Source organism: Pongo pygmaeus, chromosome 10 (genome assembly GCF_028885625.2).
Source record: "Pongo pygmaeus isolate AG05252 chromosome 10, NHGRI_mPonPyg2-v2.0_pri, whole genome shotgun sequence".
In the NCBI taxonomy this organism is placed as follows: domain Eukaryota; kingdom Metazoa; phylum Chordata; class Mammalia; order Primates; family Hominidae; genus Pongo; species Pongo pygmaeus.
The window spans coordinates 53,554,220-53,575,205 of NC_072383.2; the positions used below are offsets into that span (position 1 = coordinate 53,554,220).

Sequence of the window (20,986 nt, forward strand, 5' to 3'; positions counted from 1 at the left end):
AGGTGTGAACCTCTGTGCCCAGTCTAAACTTTTTATATTGTGACACTGTGTTAACACAGATCATACCCATCAGGAAAGAAGAGTGGCAAAAATCATAAACCTGGGAAAAGTATCCTTCAAGGTTTACAAGACTTAAGATAACTCTTTAGGACAGTTACCTATATGAAGGGCTGGAAGTAGAAAAACTCTGGTACTATTCTAATAGATAAAAAAGGAGGACGTACTAAGGTCAATAAGCATATAAGATGCTTGTACCTTCTACTAGTAATCAAGAATCAGTAACATATACTGCCCTCACATTCCTGGGGAAGGAGAAGAGTATCAACCACATTCCAATTTTCTGCTTAGTGCCTGGGACTAGACTTGTTTTGTTTTGTTTTTTAAATACCCATGTAGATGGATTTCCTATAATGTCCTAAAGTATCAAGTTTCTCCTTCCCGAGGGTGCCAATGTTTGAAAAATACAAAACAATCCACTCAAATTAGCACAGCAGTTAATACTACAGCCCTAAGCCCAGACTTAGTTTTTACCAAAACTAATATCCTTTGACTACAAATATATTAACTGAGCTGGCTTTATTCCCTCTATCCATCTCCCACTCTTTTCTTTCTTTTTTAAAATTTTTTATGGAGATGGGGTCTCACTCCATCACTCAGGCTGGTGTGCAGTGGTATGAACATGGCTCACTGCAGTCTCGAGTTCCTAGGCTCAAGCAATCCTCCCACCTCAGTCTCCTAAGTAGCTGGGACCACAGGCATGTGCCACACTGCACCTGGCTAATTTGTTTTTACTTTTTATAGAAGACAGGGTCTCACTATGTTGCCCAGGCTTCAAACTCCTTTCAAAGATGAGTTTCCAGCCGCAGTGGCTCATGGCCGTAATCTCAGCACTTTGGGAGGCTGAGGCTGGCAGACTGCTTGAGTCCAGGAGTTCAAGACCAGCCTGGGCAACGTGGTGAAACCCATCTCTACAAAAAATACTAAAATTAGCTGGGTGTGGTGGCGCACGCCTGTAGTCCTAGCTACTCAGGAGGCTGAGGTGGGAGGATCACTTGACCCTAGGAGGCTGAGGCTGCAGTGAGCTATCATTGCGCCACTGCACTACAGCCTGGGTGACAGAGTTAGACCCTGTCTTAAAAAAATAATAAAAATGGTTTCCTGTGTGCTAGGCTAAGTTCTGTCCTTCACCAATGTCACTGACCCAAACACTACTCCTTTTGGGAGGCATGGGAAACAGAGAAAAAACAACCAGTCAAGCACAAGACAGAAAACCTAGCTGGTGATCAATCAGAGCAAACCAGGTAGATGTTATTTATCTGAGTTTTGTTGTTTGAGGGGGGTGGGTGGAAGGTTTATTAGTCCATAGTCACCATGAGACTTATGAGAAAAGGCATGCCACTCTATCCTCAAACAGTCCAAAGAGTTGAAGGGGACAATTTACAGCCTCTTGTGTAAAAAAATTCTGTAAATGCCCATGCCATTCTTTGCCTTGTCACTTTCCATTAGCCTAAACCAATAAGATTCTGTTCACTGAGACTTAAGCTGGAAACATGAACGAACAGACTTTTCTTGGGCAGAGGGAAAAGGAGATGATGATTTAGGGGAGGCTGGGGGGAGGCGGGAGAGAGATTTCTTTACATTTCTGTGTAGTGCCTGACATGTGTATAGTATACTAGTGGAGCTAAAAACTGAAATATATAAATAGTCATGCAAAAGTCAGCCTAGGAAAAATAGCAGACTCAGGTTCTTAAATCTGTAATATGCTCAAGCCATAAATCTAAAATATGAAGAGGAGATGAGCAGATTGTGACAATTAAAAAAAAAATTAGGCTGGGCACAGTGGCTAACACCTGTAATCCCAGCACTTTGGGAGGCTGAGGCAGGAGGATCACTTGAGCCCAGGAATTGGAGACCAGCCTGGGCCACACATGAGACCCTATCTCTAAAAAAAAGAAAAAAAGAAATCAATCATAAACATTATTCAATCCATGGCTCATTTGCTCTCATATACTTCCTCTCTTTATTCATATACTACACTAATCAGTAGCCAAGTCCACTAAAGAGAAATCAGCAAGCACGCAGGGTCGTAAGTTGGATCAAGCAGACAACAGAGATGACAAAAAGTGGGTTTTTCATTGTCTTGTTTAGAATACTAGGATAGAGAAGAGGCTACACTACCTGCTAACCTCCACTATTTGCACCACATCTAACTGAATAAAATCTGTGCCTAGAGAATTAAATAACTTAAAGACAAGTGACCGAATTATATAGAAGGCTACACTGGAACCCAGAATCCCAGGATGAAGTGGACAAAAGTATGCTCATCTGGCAGTTCCGTAAACACAAACTTAACCAAGTCACTAACCTCTGCCAAGCAACCAAACACTACGTAGCAACTCATTCTAGTGATAAATAGTTAAGCACAAGAACTAGGCAATTCTCACCAGACAATGTACCCAGCTGCAATTCCAGGATGTGGAACTAGAACACTAACTTCTAGAAAAAAAGAATCCTTACTTTTCTTATGTCTTACTCCTTTTCCTCCAACTTCTCTCCTTTCATAGATTTACTCTGAAACTGCTGATATTTTTCTACAATTATTTAAAAAAATTCTCAGCTACAGATTAACAGTGGTCCAAGTATGTGGTCTGATAAATAATTTCTATGCCACTTCCAAGTATGAAAGCTGTGTGGGAGATATAAGCTAGATATGAGTTGTCCAATACGGTAGCCACTAGCCACAAATGGCTTTGTAAAATAAGTTTTATTGGACAGTGCTGGTGTAGATAGCAAAACATCAGCATTTCTGGGACACTGTGACGGTTTATGAGACAAAACAGACCAAAATGTTTAAATTAGGATGGTTCTGAAAATCAAGACTTATAACCAATGTAAATGGGACCTATACTCAAAGAGCACATCTCAAAAGGTCACAAATCTCCAAGTGAAGTAGTCGCTGGAAACCATACATATTCTAGTAAAGTGCTACTTAAAATATAGTCTGCCTCCTGGTGCTAGTTTCCAAACTGTTTCTTACCAGTGTGTAAAGGTCCAGAAATTGAAAATGTTAAGAAACTTTCAGAATAATTTAACGCTGTTGTAACATTTTAATTGTATTTTATAAAAGTATCACTGCAATAATTAAAAAAATTTTTAAACTAGTTTATTGCCACAGATAATTTCAGATGCACTACTCTAGCACATATGCAAATAAAAAATATGCTATATATATTGACAGTCAATGTTATTAGAGAAGGAAGCTCACAGCCAGAGTTCTGCCAATTACCATTATTGTATTACAACCCTCCAGAGACTTAAAATGGGCGCTGAAATCTTACCAATGATCAACTAAAAATAAAATTGAGTCAAGTTAATTGACTCAGTTTTAAGGCCATAAAGCCAATTTACCAACAGAATTGAACTAAGAAAAAAGGAAGAAAACTAACATTTATTGAAGGTCAAAGTATCACTGTTAGGTAATTTCGAATACTGTATACAAATTTTTTTTTTAAGACAGAGTCTAGGCCGTGTGCAGTGGCTCACGCCTGTAATTCCAGCACTTTGGGAGGCCAAAGTTCAAGACCAGCTTGGACAACATGAAGAAAACCCATCTCTACTAAAAATGCAAAATTAGCTGGACATGGTGGCGTACTCCCATATTCTTAGCTACTCAGGAGGGTGAGGTGGGAAAAATCACTTGAACCCAGGAGGCAGAGGTTGTAGTGAGCTGAGATCGCACCACTGCACTCCAGCCTGGGTGACAGAACAAAACCCTGTCTCAGAAAAAAAAAAAAAAAGACAGAGTCTCACTCTGTCACCCAGGCTGGAGTGCAGTGTCACCATCATGGCTCACTGCAGCCTCAAACTCCTGGGCTCAATTAATCCTCCCACCTCAGCCTCCCAAAATAATGGGATTTCAGGCATGAGCCACTGCACCTGGCCATGTATCCAATTATTTACTCTTCCCAACCAGGTTGCTAGTTATTGCTCTAAGTCTTAGAGATGAGGATCAAAGAAATTCAGTAATTTGCTCAAAGTCACAAAGTTAACATATGTATCTGTTTTATTCAGCCTCCTGTGGACTAAAAATGAAAAAAGGTCAAAGAAAGAGAAAAAGTCTAGGGAAGGGAAGAGAAAGACCTGATATTCCTGTAATGAAATACTATAAAAATAACACAGGTATACAGTATAGCACTGATGGACAAATTCTTTTCAGCAATGTGTAGTAGGAGCTATGAGCTATGTAGTAAGAGATATGATGTTCAATTTTGTAAATTCTGAAGGAACACAGACAATTCCTTAGAAGATGGAGTGAATTTTTACTGCTGGGGTTCTCACACATCTAGCCCTCATATAAAAGAGAAGACAGACGAGAACTAGGGCCACAGAACCAAGGCACCCTTCCTCTTGGCCATCTGGCACAACACAAGTGACCTTTGGTTTTTTTTTTTTTTTTTTGAGATGGAGTCTCACTCTGTCACCCAGGCTAGAGTACAGTGGGGCAATCTCGGCTCACCGCAGCCTCCGCCCTCCGAGTTCAAGCGATTCTCCTGCGTCAGCCTCCCAAGTAGCTGGGATTACAGGGACCTGCCACCGTGCCTGGCTAATTTTTTGTATTTTTAGAAGAGATGGGGTTTCACCATCTTGGCCAGGCTGGTCTTGAACTCCTGACCTCGTGATCCACCTGCCTCAGCCTCCCAAAGTGCTGGGATTACAGGTGTGAGCCACCGTGCCCAGTCGTGACCTTTGGTTTGTAACAGCCCTTTCCAATTAAAGTGCATGTGGCTTAAGAATCACATACTCTGCCTCTCAACTCCAAATTTTTTCTTACTTCACAAAAATGAGCAAGTATTCCCACTGAGCACCAATGGTCTCAGCATCATGCTAGACACACGGACCTGATGCTGTATTTCTGGTTAATATAAAAAATGATAACCCAGGCCAGGCGCAGTGGCTGACACCTATAGTCCAGCACTTTGGGAGGCCGAGGCAGGAGGATGGCTTGAGGCCAGGAGTTTGAGACCAGCTGGGCAACACAGGGAGACCTCATCTCTAAAAAAAAAAAAATTCAAAAAACTGGCCAGGCATGGTGGCACACTTCTGTGGTCCCACCTACTCAGGAGGCTGAGGTGGGAGGCTTGCTTAAGCTGGGGAAATGGAGGCTGCAATGAGCTGTGATCATGCTACTGCACTGCAGCCTGGGTGTCAGAGTGAGAACTTGTCTCAAAAAGATTAAAAAAAAAAAAAAAAGTTAACCTAAATGGAAGAAAGATGGAACAAAGTTGTGCACAAGTGTTCCATAGTGGCACAATAATGATTACTTTTAGTGTTTAGTTTTTTCCTAAGCAAAATATATAACCAATGTCAGGTAAGTTTCTTCCAATGGCTTTCTAGAGAGCTAAACACTTTTATGCTGAGTTGGAAATACTGATGTTTTTCTTTTTTTGAGACAGAGTCTCACTCTGTTGCCCAGGCTGGAGTACAGTAGCACGATCTCAGCTCACTACAACCTCTGCCTCCTGGGTTCAAGTGATTCTTCCACCTCAGCCTCCCAAGTAGCTGGGATTACAGGCATGTACCACCATGCCCGGCTAATTTTTGTAGTTTTAGTAGAGACAGGGTTTCACCATGTTGGCCGGGCTGGTCTCGAACTCCTGACCTCAGGTGATCCACCAACCTCAGCCTCCCAAAGTGCTGGGATTACAGGCATGAGCTACCGTGCCTGACCGATTTTTTTCTTTTTCTTTTTTTTTTTCTTGAGACGGAGTTTCACTCTGTCACCCAGGCTGGAGTGCAGTGGTGCAATCTCAGCTCACTGCAAGGTCCCCCTCCCGGGTTCACGCCATTCTCCTGCCTCAGCCTCCTGAGTAGCTGGGACTATAGGCGCCCGCCACCACGCCCGGCTAATTTTTTTGTATTTTCAGTGGAGACGGGGTTTCACCGTGTTAACCAGGATGGTCTCAATCTCCTGACCTTGTGATCTGCACGTCTCTGCCTCCCAAAGTGCTGGGATTACAGGCGTGAGCCACCGCGCTCAGCCCGATTTTTTTCTTAAATGATGGTTTTTCTGGTTTCAAATACCCTGCCACCATTTTGACAACCAAGAAACATGTTCCTGTTCTAAACAACAAAGATTAAGAGACCACCTGCTCTAGGCAAATAGAAAAATCCTTATTTTCTCCAATGTGCCTAGCAAAACTACAAAGGCAACTATGCCCTGGGGAACCAATCACCCCACACAGCATGAAGTAAACAAAGTCATCTTGCTTAATAAACTAAATAATATCAGTTAGCTGAGGGGCATAAAGAATGAATTAACTTTTTTATTTTTGTTCCACCAATCCTCCAAGTTTTATTTCTAAGTACTTTTGACCTAAAGACAAGGCTGTCTTCTCCTAATTATTTAATTCCCATTATGCCTATTATCAAAGTTAAAGTAGATGTAGTAAGTTTTAACATCACTGAATTTAACATCTTAACCAACAGAAATATAGACCATACTCAGACTGGGTGCAGTGGCTCATGCCTGTAATCCCAGCACTCTGGGAGGCAGAAGTGGGTGGATCCCTTAGGCCCAAGAGTTCGAGACCAGCTTGGGTAACATAGCAAAATCCCGTCTCTACCAAAAATTGAAAAAAATTAGCTGGGCATGGTGGCACGTGCCTGTAGTTTTAGCTACGAGAGAGGCTGAGGTGGGAGGATCACCTGAGCCCAGAGAGGTCAAGCCTGCAGTGAGCCGTGATCGCACCACTACACTCCAGACTGGGCAACAGAATGACCTTGTCTCAAAGAAAAAAAAAGAAAGAAAGAAAAGAAATGTAGACCATGCTCTAGCAGCCTGGGTGAAAGGTATGAAAACAATCCATGGGAAAAAACAATCAATCAGCTTGTGAAATAATTCCTGTAACATAATCAAGAGTCAGCGAGAGGAGGTGACAGTCAATCAAGTATGTGAAATGAAATGCTTTGTAGCCAGCTACATTCTCAGGAGGTCATTTCCAACCTATGTAGTTCCCATAAGCTGCTCTAATGTCACAAAAACATTACTTCCATCGAACCTACATTACCTTTCTGGAGATTGAAGAGACATTCAAACCAAATCTTTGAGCTCTTTCCTTCAGCTTATCCAAGTTAACCTATAAAAACATAGGGGAAAGAACATAGTTTTAAAAAATCAAAACGGAAAACAAAAAATGCAGAAACTATAGTTTGAAGCTAAGAGTTCAAATAAGCCTATAACATCAAAGACACCCTATGAGCAAAATAAGAAAACTAAGCAGCAACCATCCAGTCCACTGATTATGGCCTCCTCTGGAATGCAGTGAAAGATTCAGCCCTGCCTCCTGCATTTATCACAGGTGTCAAGAGCCTAAGGAGGGCTTAAGATCAAGGGAAGCCAAACACTGCGGGAGAAAGCAAACACATGTCTAAATCATCACCTCCAAACAAGTCTACCATTCACAATCCAAAATCATTAATTCTCATGTGGTCTCTGCAAGTATTTCTTAACTCTATCTCCAAACCAAGAGAAACTATCATGGAAGCACCTTTTTCAGAAGACAATCTATAACTACCACCCAACTCGATTCTCTTCCCTCCTCTTTCTTGGAAACCTTGGTACATGGACTTGTTACTATTGTAAGAATTATTTAGGGCCAGGCGTGGTGGCTCACGCCTGTAATCCTAGAAGTTTGGGAGGCCGAGGCGGGTGGATCACCTGAGGTCAGGAATTCAAGACCAGCCTGGCCAACATGGTGAAATCCCATCTCTACTAAAAATACAAAAATTAGCTGGGCATGGTGGCGGGCACCTGTAATCCCAGCTACTTGGGAGGCTGAGGCAGGAGAATTCCTTGAATCCGGAGGCGGAGGTTGCAGTAAGCTGAGATCGCACCACTGCACTCCAGCCTGGGCAACAAGAACGAAACTCCGTCTCAAAAAAAAAAAAAAAGAATATTTAGGAAATTTTCATTAATAATATTAAACCTTCACTTACAATATTAAACAGCAACCCCTAAAGCAGGATTTCATAAAGCTGATTCTATTTCACCACTGCATTCGTTACCATTTTTAAAATATGCTAACTAGTCACAACGGTCCAGAAAGCCATTTTATTCTACCATTCTTTACTCTGATTTCACATTTCATGGATAGTATTTAAAAAAAGAAAAAAGAAAAAAGCACTATCTACAAACAGAACTCCTAAATTGCTTCCATAGATTCTCTTGTGGTAATTATGAATTAGACATTATCTAAGGCCATTGGACAAGGCCTCCAGTACCATAAAACAGTTACATACATGGCTAACAAAATCCATTCTTACTTTCAAAAAGAGTGGTAGGAAAGAAGATGTCTGCAGTAATTGAACATGTGACAATTTTCCTGACCTCTCAGTATCTCCAACAATTTTTTAAATTCAAGACATACAACATTGTACTGAAAACAGTCAACAAATTAATGTTCTCAGAGTTTCCTCTAATCTGGGGAGGAGGAGTCTCTAAAGTTAGCTATATAGAATTAAGATCTGGGTGTGTAAGAAATAAAAAAAGATTTCTTACCATAGGTTTGTTATCAGATGACAGACCTAAGGAAGTAAATAAAGTTTCATTTAATATTTTTAAAAGTCATAAAAGCCGACAGTCTTCAAGTCAAATTAGGCAACATAAAAACAGTATACGGGACACACATCCTTTATCCTATGATGACAAAGAAAAGGCAGAAATTGCATCTAGCGATCATGTCTGCATTCATTGCTAGCAGGAACATAAAATGGTATAGCTGCTTTGGAAAACAATTTGGCAGTTCCTCAAAAGATAAATACAGTTATGTATGATCCCACAATTCCACTGCTAGCTATACAGCTAAGAGAAAATGAAAACATATAATTACACAAAAACTTGTACATAAATGTTCACAGCAGCATTATTCATATTAGACAAAAAGTTAAAGAAAAACACCCATCAACTGATGACTGGCTAAATTAAGTATAGTATATCCATACAATGGAATATTATTAATAAAAATGAATAGAGATACATGCTACAACATGAATGAACCTTGAAAACTATGCTAAGTGAAAGAATCCAGTCACAAAAGACAACATACTATACGTACTACACGAATTCATTTATATGAAGGCAAATTTCCACGGAGAAAAAACCTCAGTGGCTGCTTAGGGCTGGGCAGGGAGAGGTAATGGAGGATATCTACTAATGGGCACAGAGTTTCTTTTTGGGGTGATAAGCATGGTGATGATGGCTGCACAACCCTGTGAATATACTATGAAATAATGAATTATATACCTTTAAATGGATGAACTGTATGTTGTACAAATTGCATCTCAGTAAAGCTGTTAAAAAAAGAGATCGCATCTGGACAAACACGAACTACTATCATGAGTTGAAATTATGGCTCCTGGCTGGGTTCAGTGCCTTACACCTGTAATCCCAGCACTTTCGGAGGCCAAGGCCGGTGGATCACCTGAGGTCAGGACTTCTAGACCAGCCTGACCAATATGGTGAAATCCCATCTCTACTACAAATACAAAAATTAGCCAGACATGGTGGCGTGCGCCTGTAGTCCCAGCTACTCGGGAGGCTGAGACAGGAGAATTGCTTGAACCCAGAAGGCAGAGGCTGCAGTGAGCTGAGATGGCGCCACCGCGCTCCAGCCTGGGCAACAGAGCAAGACTCCATCCCAAAAAAAAAAAAAAAAAGAAAAAAGAAATTATGGCTCCTTAAGGCCAATTTTCTGTCCTGAAATTATCACCAATAACCTAGCCAATAATTATTTACTTCAAACTTTTCAGGATTTCATTCAAAAAACAATGCTTCCTTTTAAATGTTCCCAAATTCCGTTATTTTAGAGTTACTCTATAGTTCTAAGATGTCAGAATTATGAGTAACACTGAAACTGTTATTTTTTATCAGGTTCCCTTTTCAGACTATTAATTTTAACTATTATCTTTCTTCAAATAGCATTTTAGCCTTGCACCTGTAGTCCCAGTTACTCAGGAGGCTGAGGGAGGATTGCTCGAGCCCAGGAGCTCAAGTCCAGCCTTGGCAATATAGTGAAACCCTGTCTCTTAAAAAAAATTAAAAAGCACCACATTCTATAATTTCTGTTGTATCTTCACCAATTATATCTCTCTTGATATAACTAAGAGCCAGAAAAAATTGTTTTTTTCTAAAACACTTAGTGATAGTGGGCAGAATTTTTCTGTCTTTTTAAAAGCACAGCAAAACACTACAAGAAGATCTCTGGGGGACATTTTCTTACTTAAAACTACTGACGAGTCACAGGGAAAACTGGATTGAATTAGGAGACTACATTTAAATTTTAAGTTCCCGAGAAAAGGGGCTATGTTCTTTTTGTTTTTTTGAGAAAAGAGTCTCATTCTGTCCCCCAGGCTGGAGTGCAGTGGAGAGATCTCTGCTCACTGCAAGCTCCGCTTCCCATGTTCAAGCACTTCTCCTGCCTCAGCCTCCCAAGTAGCTGGAATTACAGGTGCGCAACACCACGCCCGGCTAATTTTTTTTGTATTTTTAGTAGAGAAGGGTTTCGCCACGTTGGCCAGGCTGGTCTCAAACTCCTGACCTTAAGCGATCCACCTGCCTTGGCCTCCCAAAGTGCTGGGATTACAGGTGTGAACCACCGTGCCCAGCCTGTCCTTTTTTTAAATTTTGAGACAGGATCTTGCTCTGTTACCCAGGCTAGAGTGTCATGGCAAGATCACACTCACTGCCAGCCTTGACCTCCCAGGCTTAAGAGATACTCCCACCCCAGTGTCCCAAGTAGCTGGGACTACAGACTCATGCCACCATGTCTAGCTAATTTTTTAATTTTTTGTAGAAACAAGGTGTCACTTTGTTTCCCAAGCTAGTTTCCAACTCCTGGGTTCAATTGATCCTCCCAGCTTGGCATCCCAAAGTGCTGGGATTACAGGCGTGAGCCACCACACCCAGCCATTTCTTAAAAATAATAACTATTTCAGGCTCGGCACACTTGTAATCCCACCATTTTGGGAGGCAGAGGTGAGTGGATCACTTGAGTTTAGGAGTTCAAGACCAGCCTGGCCAACACAGTGAAACCTGTCTCTACTAAAAATACAAAAATTAGCTGGGTGTGGTGTCACACACCTGTGGTCCCAGCTACTCGGGAGGCTGAGGCAGGAAAATAGCTTGAACCTGGGAGGCAGAGGTTGCAGTGAAACAGATCGCGTCCCTGCACTCCAGCATGGGTGACAGAGCAAGACTGTGTCTCAAAAAATAGTAATAATTTCCTCTAATTCATTACAAAAGTGATACATATTCATTGTATGGATTTTAAAAACACAGACAAGCAAAAAGAAAGAAATCATTCAAAATTCCACCAACCAGAGATAACGAGTATTAACCATTTAGAATACAGTCGTCCCTCCATTTCCTCAGGGGATTGGATCCAAAACCACCCCTCCAGCTGATACCAAAATCCTCCACGCTCAAGTCCTGCAGCAGATATAAGCTGCTCCTCCATATCTGCAGGTTTCACATCCCAAAAATACTATATTTCTGAACCACATTTGGTTATGATGAACCCTCAGATAGAGGGCAAACTGTATTTATTGGGAAAAAAAAAAAGATAGCTTTTTTCCTATCTATACATGCACTCTTACATGACTAAAATGGGAACATACTGTTAATATAATTTTGTAACTCTTTTCATCAATATCTCTGATAAATATCTTTCAATATTATTTCAGCACAGTATACTCTGCTATACCACGGCACACATTTAATAACCAATTCTCTGTTGTACAGTTGGTTGTTTCCAGTTATTGATCACTATAAATAATGCTGTGATAATCCCTAGGGCTAAGTCTTTATGCACATTCAAGGCTATTTCCTTATACATTCCTAGAAGTAAAACTGTTAAGGTAGAAGATATTCTTTTCTCTTGTATCACTTATAATAGCCAGTATAACACTGGATAGTATGCAATAATTTTATGCAGTAGAGACCCTAGAATAAGTAAGCAAAGTACGAGAGAAACTTCTTTGAAGATGTTCAAGAAAAGAAAGACAAATGTTGGCACTTCCTATCCTCTCATAACATTCAGTATCTCTCTTAATTGCCCAGGAAGGCCTAAGTATAATTTTACCTAAAGCAGGAGATGAACGTTACAATCTCTTAAGAGTTTCTACAGCTAGCAAGTTTACCTTATTTTGAAGAAATGAAACCTGTTATACCAGAAAAGAATAAAAAGGTAGCTTTCTCAGAAGTATCTCTGTACTCTTACCTTTTGTTGGAACTGAAGAAATCCCAAACCTGAAGAAGGAAAAACAAACTAAATTTTAGGAAGCTGTTCACACTCCTGGTTGTCTGTCTCCGTGTCAAGTATACATATGACACTTATTGCTTGTGATCTCAAGCCTTGCAATCATTAGCTAATTCTAACAACCCCATGAAAGAGGTTCAGAAATTAAGCTAAAAGGAAGCCTTATCAGAATTAGTAGTAGTCAGTTCCTGGCTTTAACTGTTACAAAAACCCTTCTCAATAAAGCTCAATTTATAGCTACTATAACCAAATCAGTAGACATGTTCTGAATAGGGTCAAAAAAGTGTTCGTATCCTTCAGCAAGCCTCTATTCTACTTAAAATCAACAATTATACCTAAAAGCTAGGATCACACATCTTCACCTTTACAACACCCCTATCAGAGGCCCAAAAGGCTGGGGACACTCACCTAGCTGCCCGGGCAGCTTTCTTACTCTCCAAGCTCACAGGTACATTGAATCGTTCAGCCCTCTTCTGCATTCTCTAAGTAAAAGTAGACAAAAGGAAGAAAAAAAAGTCAATTTATGGTTTAAGAAAGTTAGTCAGAGGTAGGTATCTTTAAAAAAAAAAAAAAAAAGAGTCTCACTCTGTCCCCCAGGCTGGAGTGCAGTGGCATGATCTCGGCTCACTGCAACCTCAGCCTCCTGGGTTCAAGCGATTCTTGTGGCTCAGCCTCCTGAGTAGCTGGGATTACAGGACTGTGCCACTGTGCCCAGCTAATTTTTGTGCTTTTAGTAGAAATGAGATTTCACCATGATGGCCAGGCTGATCTCGAACTCCTGGCCTCAAGTGAACTGCCCACCTCAGCCTCCAAAACTGCTGGGATTACAAGCGTGAGCCACCCGGCCCAGCCAAAGGTAGGTATCTTAAAAACATCAGAAGTAATTTCTTAGGGTCTAAACTGAAAATACTGACAATCCTAGAAGATATCAGGTTGTGTCCATGCTAGGACTTAACGGCCCTTCCCAGAAAGCAAACAAAAAAAGACTATTATTAGATGCCCTCAAAAACAAAAGGGAGAAATAAAGTAAAACCTACATTATGCATGAAGCCAAGAAGTCAAAAGCTATGTTTGGCTGACCTTTGAAAAGTGATCAAAGGAATAGCTTGGTTCCAACACCAATGGTATTCTTTCAGTTAGAAATGAGGCAGCATTGTTTTATGCCATTCTAAAAGAGTTTAATAATTCTCTACTTTGCAAGTATGATACTGAACACAAGATCTCAACTGGAACCTGGTTTCACAGTCCTGCACCACAGAAATCAGAGAAATTTCAATCTCAGCTACTGGCCAGTAGCAACATAAGAGTCACATCTACCAATACATTTTCAAGGTACAATCCTCCTAAATCTAATCCTAGGTTTGAAAACATCTCAAAGAGAGTCACTGTTAAGACCACAGTATTACATATAAAAAGACTATGGCTTCAAGAATGACTACCCCTATGCCAGCCAAATATTTTCCAAAGAGTAGCTGGCAGTGAAACGTATCAACACCAAAATCTGCCAATACTGATTTTCTGCCTGTGAATAAATTTTAGAGGATGATGCAGATATAATAAAGGGTAAGAGGGAGAGAGAAATGTAGAGACTGTTCTACTAGGGAGCAGAATACCTACCTCAGTCTGTGGTATTTCAGATGTAATTTTCACCACTTTCTTCTCTGCTGCCCTAGAAAAGAAAGAGATTTTTTAAAATGAGAAAACTGATATTCTAAACCACAACCTCAGAAATGTGTAAGAATTCACCTGAGCCACCGTTCTCTGCCCTATTATCTCTCTGTCACCCCTTAAGTCAAAGAAACGTGAAGTCCACTAGAGCTTTGGTTCCTTTTAACTGTCATCTATTGAGAGGAAAGAGTTCAAATAACAAACTAAGCTTCTTTAGCTAAAGTATAATAAAGAAATAAGGAAAGAAGTCTGGTTAAATATACTGGGCTGAAGGGAAACACTCAAAGGACACCAGAAACTGTCTCATTTGCTTTTAGGAACTTTTTAATTTACTTTTTTTTTCTGAGACAGAGTTTTGCTCTTGTAGCCCAGGCTGGAGTGCAATGGCGTGATCTTGGCTCACTGCAACCTCCACCTCCTGGGTTCAAGAGATTCTCCTGCCTCGACCTCCTGAGTAGCTGGAATTACAGGCGCCTGCCACCACACCCAGCTAATTTTTGTATTTTTAGTAGAGACAGGGTTTCACCATGTTGGCCAGGCTAGTCACGAACTCTTGGCCTCAAGTGATCCACCCGCCTTGGCCTCCCAAAGTGCTGGGATTACAGGCGTCAGCCACCGAGCCCAGCCTTTAATTTACTTTTGAACTAATGAGTAACCCTCCAATCCTCCTTCAAGTACCAGCTGCCAATGTTCATCACAACAATTAATAAGTACTCTACAAGGTCTGGTTTCCTTCTTTTAAAAATCCCTTATTTCTCCCATGGGGAATGTAGCTCTAGCTGGAACAGTCAAAGTGAAACAAATAAAAATGCCAAAGAAGGTAGGAAGAAAAAAGTCTAAGGGGAGTTTGAATTAGGAAAACATGTTAAGTTACTGGTCAAAGGTTTAAGAGAAAACAAAAGAGGGGGGACCACAGGGGCGGGAGACAAAGTTCGGAAGTACCCACGATAAATGGAAGGGCATTAACCCACCACCAAACAACTCCCATAAAACTGTGGGTCATAACCAGTCTCATTAAGGTCCCTCATTTAGAGACATGGGCAGCTTTTGTTCCAATATCCCGGACACTTTTCCCATTTGATGCCCTGAAAGGTAGTAATGGTTTAATGACATTTTCAGAGGAAGCAATTCTGGAATAAGAACTTACTCTCTTCCATTCTTTTATTGGAAATCCCTGGACTGAAGACAAGCAATGGGTGCCCCCTGCTGACCATAACGAAGTCCTACAATATGTAACCGCTTTAGCTGGTTAGGGGTGGGGAATCAAACTAGAAACAGGTATATTTGTGGAGAACTTCAGGACAAAGATGAAGAAGGGGATCTCTTTTTAAACAGTCAAGGAATCTAAACTAGCCCTGGCTATTCTGACGTTTAAAGAAATTTCTAAACGCTTCCCATTTCCTTGCCATCCTTCCCTAACCCTGTCTTATAATTTAGGCACAAAAGGCCAAAGTTTAATGTTTCACTTGAAATCCAATACCATCAAGAAAGCAGTACTCTCCATCAACCCCAGTGTAATGACTTCCTCCCCATTACCATTCTGAAGCACAGTCAATGCAGTGCACATCATGGCAGAAAGGGAACCCCAGAAGGGAAGTTTCATTCCATTCTATTACAATTCCCTTAGGCAACTAAACTCAAGCGCAATAAATAAACACCAAATTCTGGGATGCATGGGAAATTTCCACTCTTCACTGAGAAATTTCTCTCCTACCCAATCACGTAAACAACATTCTCTGAAATACAGAGACCCAGAATCTTTTTGTACATACTTCAGTCTAACCACAACTATCCTCTAAAAATAAAAAATGATCACCCCACCCACTTCAATTTCCTTGTTTCAAAATTCATTAATAGAATTAAAGCCCCCTGAACAGAATGCACATTTTAAATATTCTATGAATAATGAACTTCAAACTTTCGAACCTCTATTTTTTTAACCCACACAAGCCAATTATCTTGGTATTCACCTGATCTTCTTTCTTGTTCCAGAAATCCCCATAACATTTCTATTTTAAAGCTATCTCACAAAGTCATTTTTTCAAGGCACTATATCTAATCATAAACATCTTATGATGGAAAGATAACTAAATGGCTTTAGAAAGTAGTATTTGATAGGCTGGGCATGGTGGCTCACACCTGTAATCCCAGTACTTTGGGAGGCCAAGGCAGGTGGATTGCTTTGAGCTCAGGAGTTTGAGACCAGCCTGGCAAACACAGCGAAACCCCAACTCTATAAAAAATACAAAAAAAGAGCCGGGTGTAGTGGCTCGTGCCTGTAGGCCCAGCTACTCAGGAGGCTGAAGCTGGAGGACTACTTGAGCTGGGAAATGGAGGTTGCAGTGAGCCAAAATTGTGCCACTGCACTCCAGCCTGGACAACGGAGTGAGTCCCTGTCTCAAAAATAAATAAATAAAGGGATATTTGACAAAAATCTATCAAGATGTTAAATGTACATCCTCTGAGATGCAGCAAATCCACTGCTAGGAATTTACCCTATGGGTATACTTGTGAGTATAAATCATTAGAAAAGGACATGCAGAACTACATTTTTTTTTAAGAATAATCTAAATGTCCATCAACAGAAGACTGGTGAAATAAATTACTGTTTATCCATAGAATGGAATACTATTAAATGCTAGAAAGAACAAGGTTCTAAGTTGATAACTAGTAAATCTGGGTGATAGGTAGATGAGAGTCTATTATACTAGTCGAACTTTTGTATATACTTGTAATTTCCCATAATAACAAGCTAAACAAAAAAGGGATCACTTTCTAGGATAATTATCCTGACTTTACAGGGTCTACTGAGGATAAAATGGAAGTATATGTAAAACATTCAGAACAATGCCTAGCATATAACTCTTAAGAACAATGCCTAGCATATAACTAACACTTAAATAAGAAAATGATGATATAAAAAATTTCCAGATGTGAAAAAAAATCAAGCGTGTGCATAGTGTGTGTATATGTGTATCTATATATACACATACATACATATATATATGTACAGACCCCATATATAAAATCTTCCAAAAATATGTACTGTTCTAAAAACCTCAGTAAAGTCAGATCTAAGGATGGATACAAAGAGTACTTAATTCTTAATTGATATACTCCACTATGTACTGATTTTACTTGTAAATACACTGCCTTTTATAATTAAATGCACTAACACAGCTATGAGGAACAAAAATGTTTAAAGTTTAGGACTCAACTGCTCTTAATGTACTATAGTACAAAATGGCCAGACATTTGTGGAAAAAGCCCCAAATTAAAGATGTTTAGGATCACCTTTGTGGAATAGTTTAAACAAATCAAGATCTACTTTCCATTCTAGCACTTTGTCCTCCCCTCCTCCACTATAAATCAGAAAGCAAGAGAGAACAGAGTGCTACTTCAGAAACATAATCTCTACCTAACACCCTCCTCCCTTACAAAACTCCTTATATAGAGTTTCACACTTTTTTTTTCCCCCCGAGACAGCTCTGGCTCCCAGGCTGGAGTGCAGTGCCAAAGTCTTGGCTCACTGCAACCTCCACCTCCCAGGTTCAAGCAATTCTCCTGCCTCAGCCTCCCAAGTAGCTGGGATTACAGGTGCCCTCCACCACACCCAACTAATTTTTGTATTTTTAGAAGAGACAGGGTTTCACCATCTTGGCCAGGCTGGTCTTGAACTCCTGACCTCGTGATCCACCCACCTCGGCCTCCCAAAGTGCTGGGATTACAAGCGTGTGCCACCATGCCTGGCCTCAGTTTTACACTTTTCCAGAAAAGTGCAAAACTCTTATGAACAGTTAACAGAATGGCCCGGGCACGGTGGCTCACACCTGTAATCCCAGCACTTTGGGAGGCCAATGCAGGTGGATCATTTGAGGTCAGGAGTTCAAAACCACCCTGGCCAACATGGTAAAACCCTGTCTCTACTAAAAATACAAAAATCAGTCGGGCAGTAGTGGCACATGCCTATAATCCCAGCTACTCAGGAGGCTGAGGCAGGAGAATTGCTTGAGCCTGGGAAGCGGAAGTTACGGTGAGCCGAGATCACACCACTGCACTCCAGTCTGGGCAACAGAGTGAGATCCTGTCTCAAAAAAAAAAAAAGTTAACAGAGTTTACACAGTTTTACACTGTATACAGACTTGTACAAATTCTCTATAGAGTAACAGAATAATCTATTATGGTGACCCTACAAAAGAACAACAAAAGCTAGGAGAATTAAACTATGTCTGGTCTTGAAGTCACCTGGTCCTAATCACCTATTACATAACTCAGAGACAATTTGCTTTGCTTCACTGGGACCAAGTACTCTGAAGCAGTCCCTTCTAAAAAACAAAAAAATGACCTAATCAGAAATGAAAAGGCCAATGGGAACATGTAAAGATGTAAACAAAGTTAAACATTAAATACAATAAGAAAAGAGCTCCCTGCTCTGTACTCAGATTAAAAAAAGGGATAATTACACATCAACAGTTTTTTCAGGGGGTTCTTCCTCTTTGACAGGGAGCTCAATGGGCTTTGTTTCTTCTTCCTAAAACCAAATGAAACAAGGTGGTTAACATAAATCTAAAGAATAAATATCTATCAAAAGAAGAACATCAGAACTCCAAAATAAACCAGTCTCTCAGAACCTTCATACCCATCTTATGCTCCCCTAATAAATTTACATCTAAGTCCTCCAATGACTGATGTTAAAGCAATGTGGCCAAAGCAGTGGCACACTACCAGACCAGAGACTAACCTTACTCTATCCAACTCACCTCTGTTTCATCTCCCAGTACATCTTCTTCATTTGCCTCCTCTTCAGCTAAAGAATATTAAAATATTCAGGTCAAGCCCTGCTACAAAACCATCTTGATCACTTACCAAGGTTAAAATTATAATCACTTTGCTTTCCCCCAAAAAATCCAATAGTGAAGGCAGAAACTGATGCACATAAAAGCTGCCACATCTGGAAAAGATAAAACCAGATCTCTACCTAACATCAATTACAAATGTGAACTCCAGTTGGACTGAAGAACTAAATGTGAAGTCAAACTAGAGAATTAATTTTAAAAGTAATGTGGGGCCAGGCACCATGACTCTCTGTAATCCCAGCAATCTGGGAGGCAGAGACAGGTGGATCGTTTGAACCTAGGAGTTCAAGCGACCAGCTTGGGGAACACAGTGAAACCCCGTCTTTACAAAAAACATTAAAAAATTAGCTGGGTGTGGGGGTGTGCGCCTACAGTCTTAGCTACTAGGGAGACTGAAGTGGGAACATTACTTGAACCCAGAAGGCAGAGGTTGCAGTGAGCTGAGATCATGTCACTGCACTCCAGCCTGGGTGACAGAGCAAGACCCAGTCTTGAAAAACAAACAAAAAAAGTAATGTGGAAAAGTATCTTTGAGATTTAGTGGTGGGGAAAGATTTGTTTAAAAGAAAAACAACCCAGAACCAAAAGTAAGAGGTGAAAAATTGAAGATTTTTCAAAACTAAGTACTTCTTCTTGAGGATAGCACAAAGAAAGTTAAAAGACAAATGACAAGATATTTGTTTTTGTTGAGACAGAGTCTCACTCTGTCGCCCAGACTGAAGTGCAGTGGCACAATCACCGCTCCCGGCAGCCTCCCCCTCCTGGGCTCAAGGGATCCTCCTGCCTTAGCCTCCCAAGTAGGTAGGACTACAGGTGCACATCACCACACCCAGCTAATTTTATTATTTTTCTTAGAGATGGTATCTCACTATGCTGCCCAGACTGGTCTCAAACTCCTGGCCTCAAGAGATCATACCACCTTAGCCTCCCAAAGTGCTGAGTTACAGGCATGAACCACCCCGCACAGCCAAAGAAGATATTTGTGCCTAAAACCAACAAAGAATAGTTATTAGAATATAAAAAAATGCCTGCAAGCCAACAGGCAAATTATGGGAACCTCAAAAGAAAAATGGGCAAAGAAGAAACCCAAAGAATTGTGAAATGTTTAAACTTTTTTCATGGAGAACATAAAACAGCCAACAAATTAGCAAAACTTAGGCCACTTGATAGGACAGTGCCAAATTTAGGTTTGTAAAGATACAAGAACCCTTATGTACTAGTAATGAGACTGTAGATCTATGGAGCAGTTCTGGAAAATAATTTGGGAGTCCTTAGTCACATTAAGTATATATTTATGAATATTAATTAGCAATACCATTCTTGGGCATATACCCCAAAAAGACTTTCACAGGAACATAAGAGCATAAAATAAGTAGTTCATAATAATATACTATATACTATTAGTATATAGGATATAGTATACGATATCCTACAGGTTAAGCATCACCAATCTGAAAATTCAAAACCTAAAATGCTCCTAAATCTAAAACTTTCTGAAGGCTGATATGATACCACAAGTGGAAAACCCCACACCTAACCTCATGCAATGGGTCACAGTCAAAACTTTGTTTCATGTACAAAATTATTTTAAAGACTGTATAAAACTACTTTCAGATATGTGGATAAGAAACAAATGAATTTTGTGTTTAGGCTTGGATCTCACCCCCAAGATATCTCATTTTTTATATATACACAAATATTCCAAAATCCAAAAAAACTAAAATCTGAAACACTTCTGGTCCCAAGCATTTCAAATATATAACACTCAACCCATAGTATAATATATACTATATACTATTATATGCATATAGTATACTGTAAGTAGTATCACTTATAGTAGCAGAGGCTTGGTGGCAATAAAATTTTCTGTCACCGAGTGAATTAAGTAAAATGTGTGGTTATCCATCATTGAATGCTATGCAGGAATTAGAACCAACAGACTAGATAACTACACAGTCACATTCCACATGGACACATCTTTAAAAAAAAACACAATACTTAGTGAAAAAAATGAGAAATAAAGCAAGGCTATAGCCAGTTATGTAATTACAACACTACATAGTTAACCACTATGTAATAACAACACTACATAGTTTACCAGGAAAAAGACCAAAAAAAATACAAACACATTAGAACGGGTGCCTAAAT

The 20,986-nt window shown here is 40.2% G+C and overlaps 1 protein-coding gene across 3 annotated transcripts in view; it reads right to left on the bottom strand.

The window, feature by feature from the left end:
* Positions 1-20,986, bottom strand: part of SARNP (SAP domain containing ribonucleoprotein) — a 69,507-nt gene that overhangs the window by 30,740 nt on the left and 17,781 nt on the right. For all 3 annotated transcript variants that reach the window (XR_008492746.2, XM_063646975.1, XM_054441990.2), the window contains 7 exons: positions 18,743-18,789; positions 18,446-18,513; positions 13,932-13,983; positions 12,723-12,796; positions 12,276-12,304; positions 8,558-8,583; positions 7,068-7,136 (listed from right to left, as the gene is read on the bottom strand). Coding sequence is in view for 2 of the 3 variants with exons in the window: in XM_063646975.1 (XP_063503045.1) it covers positions 7,068-7,136; positions 8,558-8,583; positions 12,276-12,304; positions 12,723-12,796; positions 13,932-13,983; positions 18,446-18,513; positions 18,743-18,789 (365 nt within the window). In the remaining variant the exon portion in view is untranslated. The remainder of the gene's footprint in view (positions 1-7,067; positions 7,137-8,557; positions 8,584-12,275; positions 12,305-12,722; positions 12,797-13,931; positions 13,984-18,445; positions 18,514-18,742; positions 18,790-20,986) is intronic.